The sequence below is a fragment of the Neoarius graeffei genome, chromosome 10, assembly GCF_027579695.1.
Source record: "Neoarius graeffei isolate fNeoGra1 chromosome 10, fNeoGra1.pri, whole genome shotgun sequence".
NCBI lineage: Eukaryota > Metazoa > Chordata > Actinopteri > Siluriformes > Ariidae > Neoarius > Neoarius graeffei.
In genome coordinates this window covers 67,422,726-67,440,960 of record NC_083578.1, presented here as the reverse complement: position 1 = coordinate 67,440,960, position 18,235 = coordinate 67,422,726, and the positions used below count along the sequence as shown (strand labels likewise).

At 39.9% G+C, this 18,235-nt stretch overlaps 1 protein-coding gene across 1 annotated transcript in view; it reads left to right on the top strand.

Annotated features, from left to right (window-relative positions):
* tafa3b (TAFA chemokine like family member 3b) overlaps positions 1 to 18,235 on the top strand; it is a 279,367-nt gene that overhangs the window by 249,506 nt on the left and 11,626 nt on the right. Inside the window, exons 3-4 of the mRNA XM_060930866.1 lie at positions 16,928 to 17,077; positions 17,909 to 18,033. Coding sequence (XP_060786849.1) covers positions 16,928 to 17,077; positions 17,909 to 18,033 — 275 coding nt within the window. The remainder of the gene's footprint in view (positions 1 to 16,927; positions 17,078 to 17,908; positions 18,034 to 18,235) is intronic.

The following is an 18,235-nucleotide window of genomic DNA, read 5'->3' as shown; positions in this document are numbered from 1 at the left end:
TGATTTGGGTCCCTGGAGTTAGTTGTGTTAGTGAGTTTCAGTCTTTATGGGATTTCGTGCTATAATAAATGACATTTATTGTGTTGAGAAATCAACACTCCATGAGCCTAAAGATTTACAGCACTTCAATCGAGTCCACACACAGACACACAGAACTAAAAAACCCTGAGACAATCCTGCTGCTGAACCTCAACCAGAGGGCAAAAGAGTAGGATGCGAGACAGTGATGAATGGTCTTGTTCACAAGGTGAATCCGTTTCTCCTATCATTCTAGAGGGAACTTTGTGAAAGATTGGGTAAGGTATTTAACCCTGTTAGACTCTGAAGCTTTCAGACTTGCAGGGGTGACTTCTTTTTACTTTTTTCCTATCCTTTGTCATTTTCGATAACTACAGGACAACGTTATAATAGTTTCCTAACGTTGGCTTGTGCAGTCATTGTCCATTGCTCTGGATAAGAGCGTCTGCTAAAAGCCCTGTAATGTAATGTAATGTAATGTAACGTTCTTTACATATGACACATGTGGACATGTTACACCTTATGTTGGAATATGAGCAATTTGTGAAAAATGCAATAATAATAATAATAATAATAATAATAATAATAATAATAATTCCTGAAAAATAAAAAAAGATATCTTCTTACTATCAAATACTTTTATTCCATATTTTGTTTCTTTGTGTGTTTGTGTGTGTGTGTGTGTTTTGGGTTTTGTTTTCAAGTAGTTTTTATTCCGTCCTCGGTTACTTCAGCACCACACTCAGCCATTTTGTTTTTCTTGACTCATGGTACATGAGCTGATATCCTAGTAGCAGAGTAGCCAATCAGAGTGCGTGATTGCTCATATCCAGTGAATGTGGATAGAATAAAGTCAAGTTCATCTAGTATTTCCTATTATAAAATTGCTAATATATGATTTTAAACCTATTTCTAGACTTGTTTACTAATTTCAAGCTTGAAATAGTCTTGTTCAATTGACAGCGTGTTTTTTTATAAAGACAAAAATATCTCATCTCATCTCATTATCTCTAGCCGCTTTATCCTTCTACAGGGTCGCAGGCAAGCTGGAGCCTATCCCAGCTGACTACGGGCGAAAGGCGGGGTACACCCTGGACAAGTCACCAGGTCATCACAGGGCTGACACATAGACACAGACAACCATTCACACTCACATTCACACCTACGGTCAATTTAGAGCCACCAGTTAACCTAACCTGCATGTCTTTGGACTGTGGGGGAAACCGAAGCACCCGGAGGAAACCCACGCGGACACGGGGAGAACATGCAAACTCCACACAGAAAGGCCCTCGCCAGCCCCGGGGCTCGAACCTGGACCTTCTTGCTGTGAGGCGACAGCGCTAACCACTACACCACCGTGCTGCCCCAGACAAAAATATTATATACAGTATCATGTAAAAAATAAAATTTTGAAATTAAAATGTGTAAAAGCATCTAAAGACAGGCTGGACAATATTATATTTGATTTATAATTATTTTATAATAAGAAATATTGGATTTTTTGTGTGTGTTTTCTCTGACCTATGGAAAGCGACCTTGAGTTTGAGAAAGGCGCTATATAAATTATTATTATTATTATTATTATTATTAATACATTTTCGTCAATATTATTCAAGATATGTTCACTTTCCAAGATATCATTTTTTGCAGTGTGTTCACACTCCTGATTTTACATCAGACATATTTTCAACTTCTTGGAGAATAAACCAATATTTTTTAAAGATCAGCCAAATCTCAACCTCTTGGCAGAGACAACCAGCTTTTGGGCTAAAATATCATGGTATATCCTTTGAGGGATTCATAACATCATCAGTCTTTATAAGCATTCCTGGACCATGAACTGCAAAACAGGTCCAAGTCATCAATGATCCAGCACCAAGTTTTAACCGTGGTTATCTGATACCTTTCTTTGTACACTGTCTCTTACAATATTAAAGGATGCCCATTAAAGGAGTAAAGCACTAAGGGATGCTACTGCAATGCAAAGGAAGAACATTATGTAAGAAAGATTCTTTTGAAGCAAGGCAAGTTGTTTAAGCAATTAAAAATAATAATTATGAGAAGAATTATTTTTCATAAAATGTTGTCCTTTCTCTGTAAAAGTGCCAGTAATTCTGGAGATGACTCAGTCAAAGGGATCTGTAAAAGTCAGAAGCTATTTATTTTACAGGTATGACACAGCTCATTTGAATACTCTATTCTGATTAGAAAATTACAGCTTTCAGCAGTCTGTTATTTCTTTATAACAGACCAGTATTATGTGTAACATTCCGTTCCTATGGACCACGTCGTTAACAGAAGCGACAACATTTTTTAAATCAGTAAGTAGGCATATCAGGTGAAAATTCAAATTCAATCCAAATTGCTTGAAACTGCTCTCATTGAACTCAGAACTGAATGCAGAACAACATACTTTTTACAGAATTAAAATATGTTTATGTGTTATTGAGTTATTACAAATCAAAGATTGAAAAGATGGCTTAAGTTTTAGAAAAACACCGTAATATTCTGTATTCGGATCACATGGTCCATAATGGGCCTCATTAACCAATGAGAGCAAATGTTTTTTCTTAATAGCTTTTTTATTTTTCAAGATATTTACATGGAAATTGGCAGGCACATAGATGATTGTATACTGAATACAAAGTTGTTGTTTTTTTAAATGAGTAAAGACAAATTTTGCAAATTAATATTTTATTATGCTAATTAGGTAAACCGTTAAATCAGTACACTCAATAAAAAAAGTAATACAAGATTATTTATAATACCCTCTTTGTGCTCTGTAGGCCTTTGTATTTCTCAAAAGTAGGGCCTACTAGTGTTTATATTAAAGAATATAAATGATAATATTCACAGCTTTCAAGGCTAAACTAAAAAAAACAACAACTGTGTGATCTACATCCAATAAACAATTCACGTTAACTGAATTAAAATTGACACTCATGTTTCTGACTTCTGTTTTTTTAAAACATCATTCCGACCACTAAGATCTCAATATTTTTCATGAAAACAACTCCAGTTATATTCTGAAATAGTTATTTATTTACAGGAATCAGTTTGATTTGAAAAAAAAAGTAGGTAAAGCTATGAAAACTCACTTCAAATTCTCCTGTGAAGCATAACATCAAAACTAGCTGGTGGAAAATTTTGCTAAATACTTCATCAGAAACAGTGAAAGATAGAGATCATTCATATAAAAGTTATCTAATTGATATTAACGAGTAATCCAGTCAGAAATCAATCAGAAGAGAGAGAGAGAGCCTGACCACTTTCCCGTGATTCAAAAATCACCGTCAGTTTCCTGATGTCCCGCGAGCAGATAGTGTACCCTGTTGTACCAACTTCAACCTGCCATTACTCCCAAAGTACTGAACAGGTCTTAACGAGATACATTTCTTTGGAAAGCAGAGATTATAAGCTTTTGAATGATAGTATTCAAGATAGAAAATATTGAAGAGTTAAGCAGTGACAGATTTGGAAACTTAGATGAACGTCTGCATGCACAGTTTTCACAGCACGGCCAGCGAGCGACTGATACGCCTACAATTTAAAAAAAAAAATTAATCGGTATTTTGTCAAGTTATTTATTTTTTTTAGTAAGTAGCCATGTAATGAGTGGGATAATGTCAAGTGAGCTGGTTATTATTGCGAAATAAGCCCCTTTGGGGTGATTCAAGACAACTCCACTTCACATCAGTGTCCTGCATCACCCATCACCCTGCTGGGGTTTATTTCCTGATAATGACTGTCTTGATGTACGTTATCCCTGACTTATAAGATATTCAGGAATCTGTCTAAGCAATTCAGGACAGTGAATATAACCAAGAGGTAAGACTTGCTGGTGTTATCAGTTTGAGAACAGCTGTGGGAGAAACGTGGTTTGGAAACCATGAGAGAAGAAAGATGTCTTATTTCATATTGTCTCACATATTGTCATAATATCTGTCATCGTCAGGATATTCAGGTTCACTCATAGCTCTGTAGTTTCACTGCTGTTCTCTTGGAGTGTCTGGTGCTCTGACTGAGTGTATGCGGTGTGCTCGGTCATTCTTTTGCTCTTGTTAAAAAGCAGGTATTACACGGTTGCATGAAGATATGAAGTTTGTCTTTGAGTGGTGAACATACGAGTGAGCAAAGCGAATGAGTGAAAATATTTTCAACACGAGAAGATAAACTTCAGATCTTTGCACCACCGTGTAATGTTCTTTATATTATATGGACACATCCACACAAAAACATACACAACAGGGCTGTGTTGAAAAAATCGATTTTCCGATTCTGAATCGATTTGCATATTATTTCCTGAAGATCGATTCGTACATCCAAAGATCGATTTTTTTAAATTACATTTTTCCCAGTGAACTTTAACCCCACTCGTCGCGTCATTGAATTCGCGCAGGTGGTCTGGATGCAAACAGCGCGCCTTTTGGCGGATGCCGCCTTTTTCACGGCTGAATAGTGCAGATCCGATTTTTTTTTGGGGGGGGGGTTGTTGGAATGTCAGAAGAAAGCAGTAAATCAGAAAGCTGCGCACGTTTCACGCAGCTTTCTGATTTACTGTTTTCTTCTCATACTTATACATCCTATGTTTCATGGACTGTAACGGCATTTGCTTATTTAGTAATTTTAATGCAGAATTTACTTTGATGAAATTATAATCAGACACTCCAATGCCCCCCCCCCAAAAAAAAAAAAAAAAAAATCAGATCTGCACGATTCAGCCGTGAAAAAGGCGGCATCCGCCAAAAGGCGCGCCGTTTGCATCATTACTGCAAAAAGAAGCTGCCTTACTCCTGGGCATGTAAATGAGCTCCTTTTTCTGCAGAAGAATCTTTTTGTACCCAAGTGATGGCAGTTGATAGATAGTTTACCCAGTCTGTCTCAGGTCAAGTTTAAGGTCCAGTCAGAATTTATTTTTGTGTGCACTTTAACAGGAAACAGCGTTTTTATTTACAGTCTGAAGTTGAAATTTAAGGTTTATTATTTATTTAAGTTTAAAATTTAAGGTAAATTTAAAGTTTAAATGTCCTGTTTACATGTTCACACTTTAAAGGCAATTGAATGTTTTATACTTTTTATATTTTGAAGATTTTACACAAAACTGAGAGACACTTATGTTTCCTAAGGTGCTGTATCTTTGGTTCTTATTTGCAAATGGTATAATGACCGTTAGGTTACTTTGAAGCCAGTAACCAGCAATCTGTTTACAACCCCGATTCCAAAAAAGTTGGGACAAAGTACAAATTGTAAATAAAAACAGAATGCAATGATGTGGAAGTTTAAAAATTCCATATTTTATTCAGAATAGAACATAGATGACATATCAGATGTTTAAAGTGAGAAAATGTATCATTTAAAGAGAAAAATTAGGTGATTTTAAATTTCATGACAACAACACATCTCAAAAAAGTTGGGACAAGGCCATGTTTACCACTGTGAGACATCCCCTTTTCTCTTTACAACAGTCTGTAAACGTCTGGGGACTGAGGAGACAAGTTGCTCAAGTTTAGGGATAGGAATGTTAACCCATTCTTGTCTAATGTAGGATTCTAGTTCCGCAACTGTCTTAGGTCTTTTTTGTCGTATCTTCCGTTTGATGATGCGCCAAATGTTTTCTATGGGTGAAAGATCTGGACTGCAGGCTGGCCAGTTCAGTACCCGGACCCTTCTTCTACGCAGCCATGATGCTGTAATTGATGCAGTATGTAGTTTGGTGTTGTCATGTTGGAAAATGCAAGGTCTTCCCTGAAAGAGACGTCGTCTGGATGGGCGCATATGTTGCTCTAGAACCTGGATATACCTTTCAGCATTGATGGTGTCTTTCCAGATGTGTAAGCTGCCCATGCCACACGCACTAATGTAACCCCATACCATCAGAGATGCAGGCTTCTGAACTGAGAGCTGATAACAACTTGGGTTGTCCTTCTCCTCTTTAGTCCGAATGACACGGCGTCTCTGATTTCCATAAAGAACTTCAAATTTTGATTCGTCTGACCACAGGACAGTTTTCCACTTTGCCACAGTCCATTTTAAATGAGCCTTGGCCCAGAAAAGACGTCTGCGCTTCTGGATCATGTTTAGATACGGCTTCTTCTTTGAACTATAGAGTTTTAGCTGGCAACGGCGGATGGCACGGTGAATTGTGTTCACAGATACTGTTCTCTGGAAATATTCCTGAGCCCATTTTGTGATTTCCAATACAGAAGCATGCCTGTATGTGATGCAGTGTCATCTAAGGGCCCGAAGATCACGGGCACCCAGTATGGTTTTCCGGCCTTGACCCTTATGCACAGAGATTCTCTGAATCTTTTGATGATATTATGCACTGTAGGTGATGATATGTTCAAACTCTTTGGAACTTTACACTGTCGAACTCCTTTCTGATATTGCTCCACTATTTGTCGGCGCAGAATTAGGGGGATTGGTGATCCTCTTCCCATCTTTACTTCTGAGAGCCGCTGCCACTCCAAGATGCTCTTTTTATACCCAGTCATGTTAATGACCTATTGCCAATTGACCTAATGAGTTGCAATTTGGTCCTCCAGCTGTTCCTTTTTTGTACCTTTAACTTTTCCAGCCTCTTATTGCCCCTGTCCCAACTTTTTTGAGATCTGTTGCTGTCATGAAATTTCAAATGAGCCAATATTTGGCATGAAATTTCAAAATGTCTCACTTTCGACATTTGATATGTTGTCTATATTCTATTGTGAATACAATATCAGTTTTTGAGATTTGTAAATTATTGCATTCCGTTTTTATTTACAATTTGTACTTCGTCCCAACTTTTTTGGAATCGGGGTTGTACATTTACACTGGCTAAGAATCTCTTTTTTCACATTATAAAATAAAAATGCATTTATGTGCAACAGCAAAAGCTTTTGGGTGAATTCTTAATCTTAATAATGCACCAGGTTAGTGTCCCATTTGGACACTATTGTTGCAGGTATAGAGACTTCTGGCGTCCTCTGTTTGCTGTCTTGATTCGCCTTTCTGTGAGGGGGTTTGATCATTATCATTTTCACCAGTCTTACAGCAATCATTAACTACCAATACTTGATTAATTTGCTGTTGAATGTCAATATAATACAAGTATTAATATGTTGCTTAACTACACAGTCAAAAATGGTTCTAATAACACTAACCCGAATCGATATTGGATCCAATCGAATCGAGATCGGATCACATCAAATCGTATAGAGTCGTGATAATCGATTCTGAAGCTTCGGAATCGAATCGATTCTTGAAATTTGAATCGATACCCAGCCCTAATACACAAGTTAATCAAATGAATTTTAATTTTAAACCGGTTCGTCACTTTGACAACATGTCTAGTCAGTGCGAAAACATTGGGAGTGACGTCATCGGAGTGATATATCAGAAATTACTATACATGCGAGCCACTTTTTCCATGGAATAAAAACATGTATTCTATTCCCTTCTAGTGGGTTTATTGATGGCATGCAATATTATTATCATATCACTTATCTTCCATGTATTACGCCACTCTCCTCAATGGAGAATGAGTGTGCAATATTGTTATAATATTGCACACTGTCAAGACAACTCAACATCACACATCGGCACTCATGCAAAGATCCAATGACAAAAGTTTTCTGCTGTGCATGCACACAATCATTTCTTTGTCGGCCAGGAGAGAGATAAGACGGGGTTAATTCAGTGCTCGGATTAAGCACTAAATAAATAAACTGAAAACTGAAACTAAAGATATACTGAACATCCGAAAGGCTACCAAAACTTCATTAGATATTCTTCACACATATTTACAAGAGAGAAACATACGAACGGACATCGAAAAACTGGCAAAGAGACACAGCAGAGATGTACAGTAAAACTTCTGCACTAGTGAGTGACTGTGACAGTTTTTACACAAACATAGCTGCGAGGTTTACTTAATTAAAAGCTGAAGATTTAGAGATAATTTTGCAAGAGGAAGATGCGCTGAACACCCGAAAGGCTACTGAAACTTCCTTGGCTATTCTTCACGCATATTTACAAGAGAAAAACATACCAACGGACATAAAAAAAACTGGAAAAGAGAGCAATACCAGAAATATTGTCCAAGTTCTACTTGGAGGTGAGGAAAAGTGACGTAGAATTTTACAAGAGGACTTCACTCATGGACTTCACTCAGCAAAGCCCTTTTGTTTTGAACAACTGCAATGTAACAGTTAACTCCTACCAAAAGTAACTATGAACTTGAACTGTCAACCTGCATACAGTATAGCTTGTATATAAGTTGGGTTGTTATTCAGGCTTTTTGGACTTGTACCATTTTTATTGTTAGAACTTTTACTTTGTACATTGGATTGACAGAACATTGAATTACATTCAATCAGAATCAGCATTCAATTTTGGTAAGTTCTTGACTTTCTTAACTTTCTGTTCTTAACTTTCTGTTTCTCCCTGTTCTTAACGTTTTGTAAAATCTATAATTGTTTCATTGAATGTGTATGCATAATAATAATAATCTCATTATCTCTAGCCGCTTTATCCTTCTGCAGGGTCGCAGGCAAGCTGGAGCCTATCCCAGCTGACTACGGGCGAAAGGCGGGGTACACCCTGGACAAGTCGCCAGGTCATCACAGGACTGACACATAGACACAGACAACCATTCACACTCACATTCACACCTACGGTCAATTTTAGAGTCACCAGTTAACCTAACCTGCATGTCTTTGGACTGTGGGGGAAACCGGAGCACCCGGAGGAAACCCACGCGGACAACATGCAAACTCCGCACAGAAAAGCCCTCGCCAGCCCTGGGGCTCGAACCCAGGACCTTCTTGCTGTGAGGCGACAGCGCTAACCACTACACCACCGTGCCGCCCAATAATAATAATAATATTGGCTGGCTTTTTTCGTGGTCTATCAGATATATTCCATTCAGCTTGCATGATATTGAACTTGTCTTCAACTCATTCAGTATCATGCTACCTGAATGAAATATATCCGATAGACCACTCAATGCCAGCCAATATTATTTAAATATGTCACTCAGATCCAAGATTTATTTCATATGAACAATGCAAGTTTTTCAACACGAGAAGATATACTTCATATATTCAACCCAACATGTGATTTTCTTTTTATTATATAGACACATTCACAAACAAAAAAAATGCACGCACATTTATCAAAACAATTCATCGATTTCCTCACGAGTGACATGTAGAGAATTATGTCATGGTTTTGGTTCTCCATGTCCTGGATGTAGCTCATCTGAAAAATACGAGTGGTGCATTTCCCAGTAAAACACTTGTGTCTATATAATATATTTCCGTTAAGCTAATTTGTGACTATGATCATTTTTACAAGTGTGATACAAATAAAAACTGAATTGAAATTGAGTGAAATTGAATTTAAAGGCAATATGGCATTGGCTTGAAGCACTGGCTAGGTATCTGATCAGAGTGGTATGGTGCTTTCTGACTCTTGGGAAATAGAGGAAGGAGAATTTGAGAATGAAGGCCTTACTAGTGTTGTATTGATCCAAATCTAAATGTTTTGAATGCATCAGACAAGAACTCTGGATTGCCTCTTAACAAGCTAATGGAATGTAGGTGGAAAATGAAGTACAAAATTGAAAATCTATGAAAGCAATAAAAGCTAGTTTAAAAAGCCAAATTGGGGGGGGGGGGGCAAAAAATAAACAAAAAAACAAGTGGTGCTTTCTGAGAATTGTGAGATGTTGGGCATGTTTATTTTTCACCTGTTCCTTGTGATCAATATTGGAACAGCGCTCAGGACCAGTAAGTAAAATCCTTCATGTGATTGCAGAGGGAAGTATAATGCAGCTATATTCTGAATTATAAAGGCAGATATATTGCTGAGTTTTAAAGCTGTTACTGACAAATTTAGAGAAGAATAAACTAATGAATTTAGAGAAGGATAAAAACAAATAATTACATTAGACTTTCACATTGGGAATATTACAATGTTCTGAAACCTTTCTCATTACCTAAGACTCAAACTTCTCATGATCTCCATTGTAAAACTGTCTAATACCTCGATTCTGATTACATGTACAATATACGGTCAGTCATGCATATGGAGATCATGAGAAGTTTGAGTCTTAGGTAATGAGAAAGGTTTCAGAACATTGTAATATGCATGACTGATAACCTGACAACATACAGTTACATGATCCAGAACAGAGTTCATGGGATACAGGGAAACTTTCCCCAAGGAAATGACTGACTAATTTTTAATCAGGTTGTTTATGAACAAAGAGTGTAATTAAATTAAGAGTTCTCTCTTCTTAGGTATCACAGTTACCAGATCAATTCCAATGAAATGCAATCAATAATTAAAAAAGAGAAAGAAAAAAATGTAATGACAGAGTAATCTTGTAATTAATTAGTGTTACAAAGCAACTGCTCCTGTCTGCATTAAATGTCCTGGTAGATTTCCCACATGATTCCCCCCCCCCAGTATGCAATGAAATCTCACTAAGCTCCATATTGCCATGGTTATATTATCCAGGCATGGCTAATATGTGCATAGCTGAAAATTCTCAGACTGCTAGCTAATGCAGTCTATTGCCTTTTCATCTGCTCTCTTAGATGTGTTAGGCCTGGTGGACACTACAGGATTTTCAACTCTTAACCAATTTTAAAAACGTGGAAGACCACAGACATAACGACAGTTTTAACCGATTTTTAATATTTTAATCATAAGAACCCGTACACCAGGCGATTTAAACGAGACACAGGAGCACACAACGGGCGATTATACTGAATAATTCCGGGGACTTGGGATCTCACAGAAACTCACTCTGAAAAGTTCAGAGTTTGAAGCACTTGGAGTGCTGAACAAAAAAAGGCAGTGCGCTGTGAGGAAAAAAGTGCAGCGCGTCCTGTCCTCATTGAGAACAGCTGAGATCCTAGTGCTTGGGATAAAATGCTGTATGGTCACCCGCCCTTATGCATTTTGCAGCATGAGCTGGAGGTGAGCTAGTGCAAGGTACTGCTACAAGCTCATGTTGTTCTGCTCACAATTGGAAGGGAGAGTGAAACCCACGATCATTAGAAATGTAGTTATTTTTATACATTCCGTGACCATCCACTGCCTTGGAGATGCCATGCTAAACATCAATATTTACACTATACGATTTCTAGTCATAAATATAAAACATTTGGTATTTATGATTTTAAATTGGGGGGCGGTGGCACGGTGGTGTAGTGGTTAGCGCTGTCGCCTCACAGCAAGAAGGTCCGGGTTCGAGCCCCGTGGCCGGCGAGGGCCTTTCTGTGCGGAGTTTGCATGTTCTCCCTGTGTCCGCCACGGGCGCAGATAGAGGGTGGGATTCGTCCCACCCCAGATTTAAATTCATCTCGTTCGGTCCCCCCCACTTATAGGGAGGAAAAAACGTCTATGTTGTCTTTCTTTGCATAAGGCAAACCTCACGGAAAAATCAAAAGACTAATTACCATTCGGTTTATTGAGGTGCACAGCAGTACATACATAGTTGCAACAACTAACATAAAACAAAACAAAGACTGATATTCGGTTGGTTGAGCTGCGCAGACTGCACAGGTTGCAAGCTTGAGCTTGGTTGCTATGGTTACCCACAACAAGTTTGACAGGCATATCGGGGACAGCTCCTAGTTCAGGACCCCAACACGGCATGATGAAGGGTGCCAAACCAAAAAGGCAGAAAACGATTGCATCGTTTTTTCAAAAAACGACTGTAAGTAAACTGTGCCTTACTTTATCATATCACCTTGCAATTTTTTGATAGTCTGTTCAAAGTAATGTCGTAGTGAAAGTAAAATCGTACGGAGTAGAGATGCTTTTCGGTGGTAGCCTGTAGATACAGTGCTCAGAAGGCAGTTTTAATGTTTAATCTGGCGTTCCCTGCCATAATTTCAGCGAGCATATTGTTTCATAAAGAAACTTTGCGAAGAGTTGTTGACTGACTGCCGCTCACGCAACACACAGGCATAGTTAGAAAGTCAGGATGCACTGGTTTACAATTTTTTACAAGGTGATATGATAAAGTAAGGCACAGTTTACTTACAGTTCTTGTTTTTTGAAAAAACGATGCAATCATTTTCTGCCTTTTCGGTTTGGCACCCTTCATCATGCCGTGTTGGGGTCCTGAACTAGGAGCTGTCCCCGATATGCCTGTCAAACTTGTTGTGGGTAACCATAGCAACCAAGCTCGAGCTTGCAACCTGTGCAGTCTGCGCAGCTCAACCAACCGAATATCAGTCTTTGTTTTGTTTTATGTGAGTTGTTGCAACTATGTATGTACTGGTGTGCACCTCAATAAACCGAATGGTAATTAGTCTTTTGATTTTTCCGTGAGGTTTGCCTTATGCAAAGAAAGACTAGCCTAGTAAACTAGACCCACCCGCCTAGCGGCCAAAAATATTTTTTGCCTGCGAGTGGGTCTAGCCTCGCACCATATCAACAAAACACCCCAGGCATCAAATCGTGCCCGCCAATCACAACGCAAGGTTTTTGTTTGGATTCTTTGGGCGGGCTTTTGCAGGAGTGACAACAAAGCTGCGCGACGCTGGAGAAAGCACAACAGGAAAGATGGCTACGGCTAGTGAACAGTGCACGTTTGACTCCGCTTTGGAATCAGTTTTAGAAGAATTAGACTTGGAGTTTTCGTTGAAACATGAGCAGGAAGAGGCTTTCCGCTCATTCCTTTTCAAGAAGGACGTTTTCGCTGTTTTGCCGACCGGCTATGGCAAAAGTCTGATCTACCAACTGGCTCCGCTCGTAGCCAAAAGGATGGGGCTAGTTTGTGCAGTACGAAGAATTAATAAACAGCTTTGAAACATTACTTTTTGATTGTTTCTTATTTTCCCGTTATTTTAAATTTAAGGGAAATTATTTCACCAAACACCACTAAATAAAAATAAAAACTCTCAAAAACAGTTTAAGCAAACCCTTGAAAAACACTTGAAAAAAATAAGAGTGTATGTTAAGTATGTGGTACAGACTCCAAACTTGTGGTCATTATCTCCAAACTTCTTAATATCTAGAACCTGTTTATTAATTAATACGCATTTTGAAAAATTATTTATTTCAAGGCCTCCCCCACTGCTTTCTGTCGCTCTGACTACGTCACAGTCACTGTTGCACTGATTGGTCAGAGCGTTGGCCTATACGCACAGAGACAGTTTGAAAGACAGCAGGTTGTTCCACCCCCACCCTTCGGAAATGTCTACGAGCAAGGCCAGACTAAATATTCACATTCACAGAAAGACAGCATAGACGTTTTTTCCTCCCTATAAGTGGGGGGGACCGAACGAGGTGAATTTAAATCTGGGTGGGATGAATCCCACCCATCCCACCCTCTATCTGCGCCCGTGCGAGGAACTAGTGTTCCTCGCACAACACATGTTGGGGGTGGGGTTGGGGTTGGTTTGCTGGCAGCTTTGTCCCCCACAGTTCAAAAAACGTATCTGCGCCCCTGGTGTCCGCGTGGGTTTCCTCCGGGTGCTCCGGTTTCCCCCACAGTCCAAAGACATGCAGGTTAGGTTAACTGGTGACTCTAAATTGACCGTAGGTGTGAATGTGAGTGTGAATGGTTGTCTGTGTCTCTGTGTCAGCCTTGTGATGACCTGGCAACTTGTCCAGGGTGTACCCCGCCTTTCACCCGTAGTCAGCTGGGATAGGCTCCAGCTTGCCTGTGACCCTGTAGAACAGGATAAAGCGGCTAGAGATAATGAGATGAAAAATTGGGGGGCGGCACGGTGGTGTAGTGGTTAGCACTGTCGCCTCACAGCAAGAAAGTCCTGGGTTTGAGCCCAGCAGCCGGCGAGGGCCTTTCTGTGTGGAGTTTGCATGTTTTCTCCATGTCTGCGTGGGTGTCCTCCGGGTGCTCCGGTTTCCCCCACAGTCCAAAGACATGCAGTTTAGGCTAATTGGTGGCTCTAAATTGACCATAGGTGTGAATGTGAGTGTGAATGGTTGTTTGTCTCTATGTGTCAGCCCTGTGATGACCTGGCGACTTGTCCAGGGTGTACCCCGCCTCTCGCCCATAGTCAGCTGGGATAGGCTCCAGCTTGCCTGCGACCCTGTAGAACAGGATAAGCGGCTACAGATAATGGATGAATGGATTTTAAATTGGAGAGGCTCTGATCCAGTCGGTGACCTTAAGATTATGTCTGTCAACCCCTCATACTACAGAATTATTTGGGCAGATAATCACTTCCAACCAGTCTCGAATCAGGACCACCCCCGTGATTATCAGAAGGCAAATTGGACCCAAAGTTAGCCCAATTTTCCTCTATTATGGGGCTAGCCTTAGGGTCTCAGATTGCACTCCCTGCTCACATTTACACCAGTTGAAAGTAATTCATACAAGATTCACAGCAGTGAATGTACAGGAAGTCACTACAGCTGTTTTCAGCCTGTGATGCAGTTCATCTCACTTACAATCCGCCATTTTATGTAGTGCACAAGTCTTATTAGGAATTGTTGAAAGAACAAAAAGGAGGCAAACTTTGGGGAAATAGTTGCCCTAGTCTCATGTCCTCGTTTAAGTGTCTCAGGAGGAATATTAAAACAAACGAACAATAAACACATAGACTTTATAGACATAGTCCATATTCCAACAGTCCATAATCTTTCCATGAGTTTTCTCTTTTGTGCCTTCTTGTTTTTTTTTTCTTTTCCACATGGTAGGGGAGAGAAATAAAGTTTTGACATAGTTTTTGAACGCCAAACCAAATTAAGATTTACATAGGTTTTGGGAACACAGATTTTATTTGTACTTGCATGTTCATGACACATTGTCAGGAATGCAGGCAACAGAGTTTGTTAAGGCAAACTGGCAAACAAATCCAAATCATCAAGCAAAATCCGAGTCAAAAAACAGGCAATGGTCAGGCGAGGCACAAACCAGATATAACAGGCAGAGACAAAGAGCCTAAACCAAAATACAGACCAATATCAACAACCAAGAAGTCAATATGAGTATAAAGCCTTGGTAAAGTCAGGCAAGGAAACACTAAGCATTTACTTCACAATTGAGTGAGTGAACTGAAAGTCCTTATATACACAGTGGTGATTCAGTGAGATATGGAACAGGTGTAGCAATAATCAGACATGGAGGGCGGTCCAGTGCAGGTATTGGTTATTGTAGTCCGTGGTGACCATGTTTGGAGGCTGGTGCGAACTGTGGGCAGTGGAGTCTTGAGTGCGACTGGGTGCAGACATGGCACACACCTGATCTGCATTTAACGATGCCCACAAAATACCATAAAAGCCAAATAACTCACAGAGAGCTAAGAACATCAAAATGACAACTAAATGGCGAATGAGTGCATTTCAGGCCTTCTTCATTTGCAGCTTGAAAACAGTGGGTCTTTTTTTGCCTCCTGGCTGGCTCGCTAATTATTCATGTGATGTGTAAAGTCTGTTTCTGTAAGTAAATATACAAAACCCACACTTTGCAGGGGATAATCCTGAATTATACAGAACAACAAACAGCAAGAAGGCACAGATTTGTACACCTGGTTACCAGGACAGGGACATATTGACATACATGATGGATTCACATTCATATTTTCAAAGAGATTGTTTGGCAGATTGATGTTGTTTAAGGTTAACATCTTTCTTGGTCACTGCATAATTCCATATGTTTCAGTCCATAGTAAATTCATTATTCATCCAAAGCAGAACAAAAATGAACAAAACCCTTCTGTGAACAGTGATTGTCCAAAATAGTATGCAGCATATGAGTCACGTGAATTTAAACATGCTGCTTGGATATGAATATACACTCACTGGCCAGAATACCTGTACACCTGCTCATTCATGCAATTATCTCATCAGCCAGTAATGTAGCAGAAACCCAATGCATAAAATTGTACAGGTATCTGAAGCTACAATGGGCATAGATTGATTGAAACTTGACAGTTAAAGATGAGAAAAATGTCAGCTGGTTTATAGTTGTCCAGTTTGACCGAGCTTGTGCTTGAGCTGTAGTATCAGATTCCTGTTCTTAGCTGGCAAGAGTGGAACCTGATGTGGTCTTCTTCTGTCATAGTCCATCAGCCTGGAGTCTGGAGTGTTGTGTTTTTTTTGCTCACTGTGGTTGTATAGAGTGGTTATTTTAGTAAGTTACTGTCAGCTTGAACCAGCTGATCATTCTTCTCTGACCTCTCTCATCTCATCATCTCTAGCCGCTTTATCCTGTTCTACAGGGTCGCAGGCAAGCTGGAGCCTATCCCAGCTGACTACGGGCGAAAGGCGGGGTACACCCTGGACAAGTCGCCAGGTCATCACAGGGCTGACACATAGACACAGACAACCATTCACACTCACATTCACACCTACGGTCAATTTAGAATCACCAGTTAACTTAACCTGCATGTCTTTGGACTGTGGGGGAAACCGGAGCACCCGGAGGAAACCCACGCAGACACGGGGAGAACATGCAAACTCCGCACAGAAAGGCCCTTGCCGACCACAGGGCTTGAACCTGGACCTTGCTGTGAGGCGACAGTGCTAACCACTACACCACCGTGCCGCCCCACCTCTCTCATCGACAAAGCATTTCCACCCACAGAACTGCTGCTGACTGGATGTTTTTTGTTTTTCCTCACAATTCTGTGTAAAGTCTAGACTATTATGCATGAAAAATGACAGGAGGAGGTCAGCAGTTTATGAAACACTCAAAACAGCCCAATCTAACACCAACAGACAATGGCCAAAGTCACAGAGATTACATTCTCCTCCTATTCTGATGGTCGACATGAACGTTAACTGAAGCCTTGACCTGCACGATTTTATGAATTGCGCTGCTGCCACATGATTGGTTGATTGGATAAGTGTAAATATATATGCTACAGTATATCTGTATGGCTAAATATGTATTCATTCTCTCTCTGTGTCTGTGTGTGTGTGTGTGATACTGCCACAGTGCATGTGAAAGCTGGGACGTGTGAAGTTATTGCAGCCCATCGCTGCTGTAATAAGAACAAGATTGAAGAGAGATCTCAGACTGTCAAGTGCTCCTGCCTACCTGGACAGGTCGCTGGGACCACCAGAGCTGCTCCATCCTGTGTCGATGGTAAGATCACTTCCTCTCTCTCTCTCCATCTCTCTCCGTCTTTCTCCTCCTCGCTCTGTCATCCTGACCTTTTGAAAAAGGTCAGCCTATAAATGTGTTACACAAAATGTTTGCAAGAAAGTGCAGCAAACACCCTGTTCACCCTCATGAATATGTGCTGTTCTGAAGGAAGTGTTGATATTAGAAATGCTTCCCGTGAGCCGCAGGGCATTCTGCAACACTGAAGGAGGAAAAAAGCACCTTCTTATTTTGTTTTCTGAAACCAACACAAAAATAATATTAGCAAACGTTTTTTTTTTTCCTTTCTTCGGCCCTCTCCGTTACCCTGTAACTTTGCTGCTGTGTGATTAATTTAATGCTCTGTCTGCACTGTCTAATGCTGCACTCATTTTACAAAGACTAAGGCCGCTTTCTTTCTTTTACTGATTTCTTGCACTTGCCTCTCTCTATCTCTGTCTGGCTGATTCATTTAATACTGTGTCAACACTGGGCACTTGACGGCACAATCGATTTTGATCTTGTTTTCTTTACCATAAAAGCATTGTCTGTGTGCTCTCTCCACACCCTGCCTGAGAGGAAATGTCAAATAAACCCTCTCTCCACCCTGCTTCTTCTCTTCCCTCTTTCCATCGCTTACTTTAGCCATGTGCCCAGCTCTGCTTTCTCAGCATTACTTTCTACCAAAGATAATGTTTTCTCACTAAGGTTTATGTGTACATATTTTTGAATGGTTATTCAGATAATTCTGCATGAGTAACATTATTATTATTATTATTATTATTATTATTATTAACATGAATTATTTTCGTTACCTTATTTGCTGGCATGCAGCATCTATAGTAGCCCAGAAATGGTGGTGTCAGATGCAACCGTGTCTGGACGGAGAGGAATGTAAAGTTCTACCAGACCTTACAGGTTGGAGCTGCAGTACTGGCAACAAGGTTAAAACAACAAAGGTTCGTGCACAAACATACACACACACACACACCCACACACTTTGTGCACAAACACACTAACCTTTAATCTTGTACATATGTGCTTTAGAAGTATGTCGGCCTACATCACTGCCCATCAACTTATGCTGCAGGTTCATTATATAGTATATAATTATAATAATTATAGTAATTCCTCTCTCACAGAGGCAAACTATACTTTATG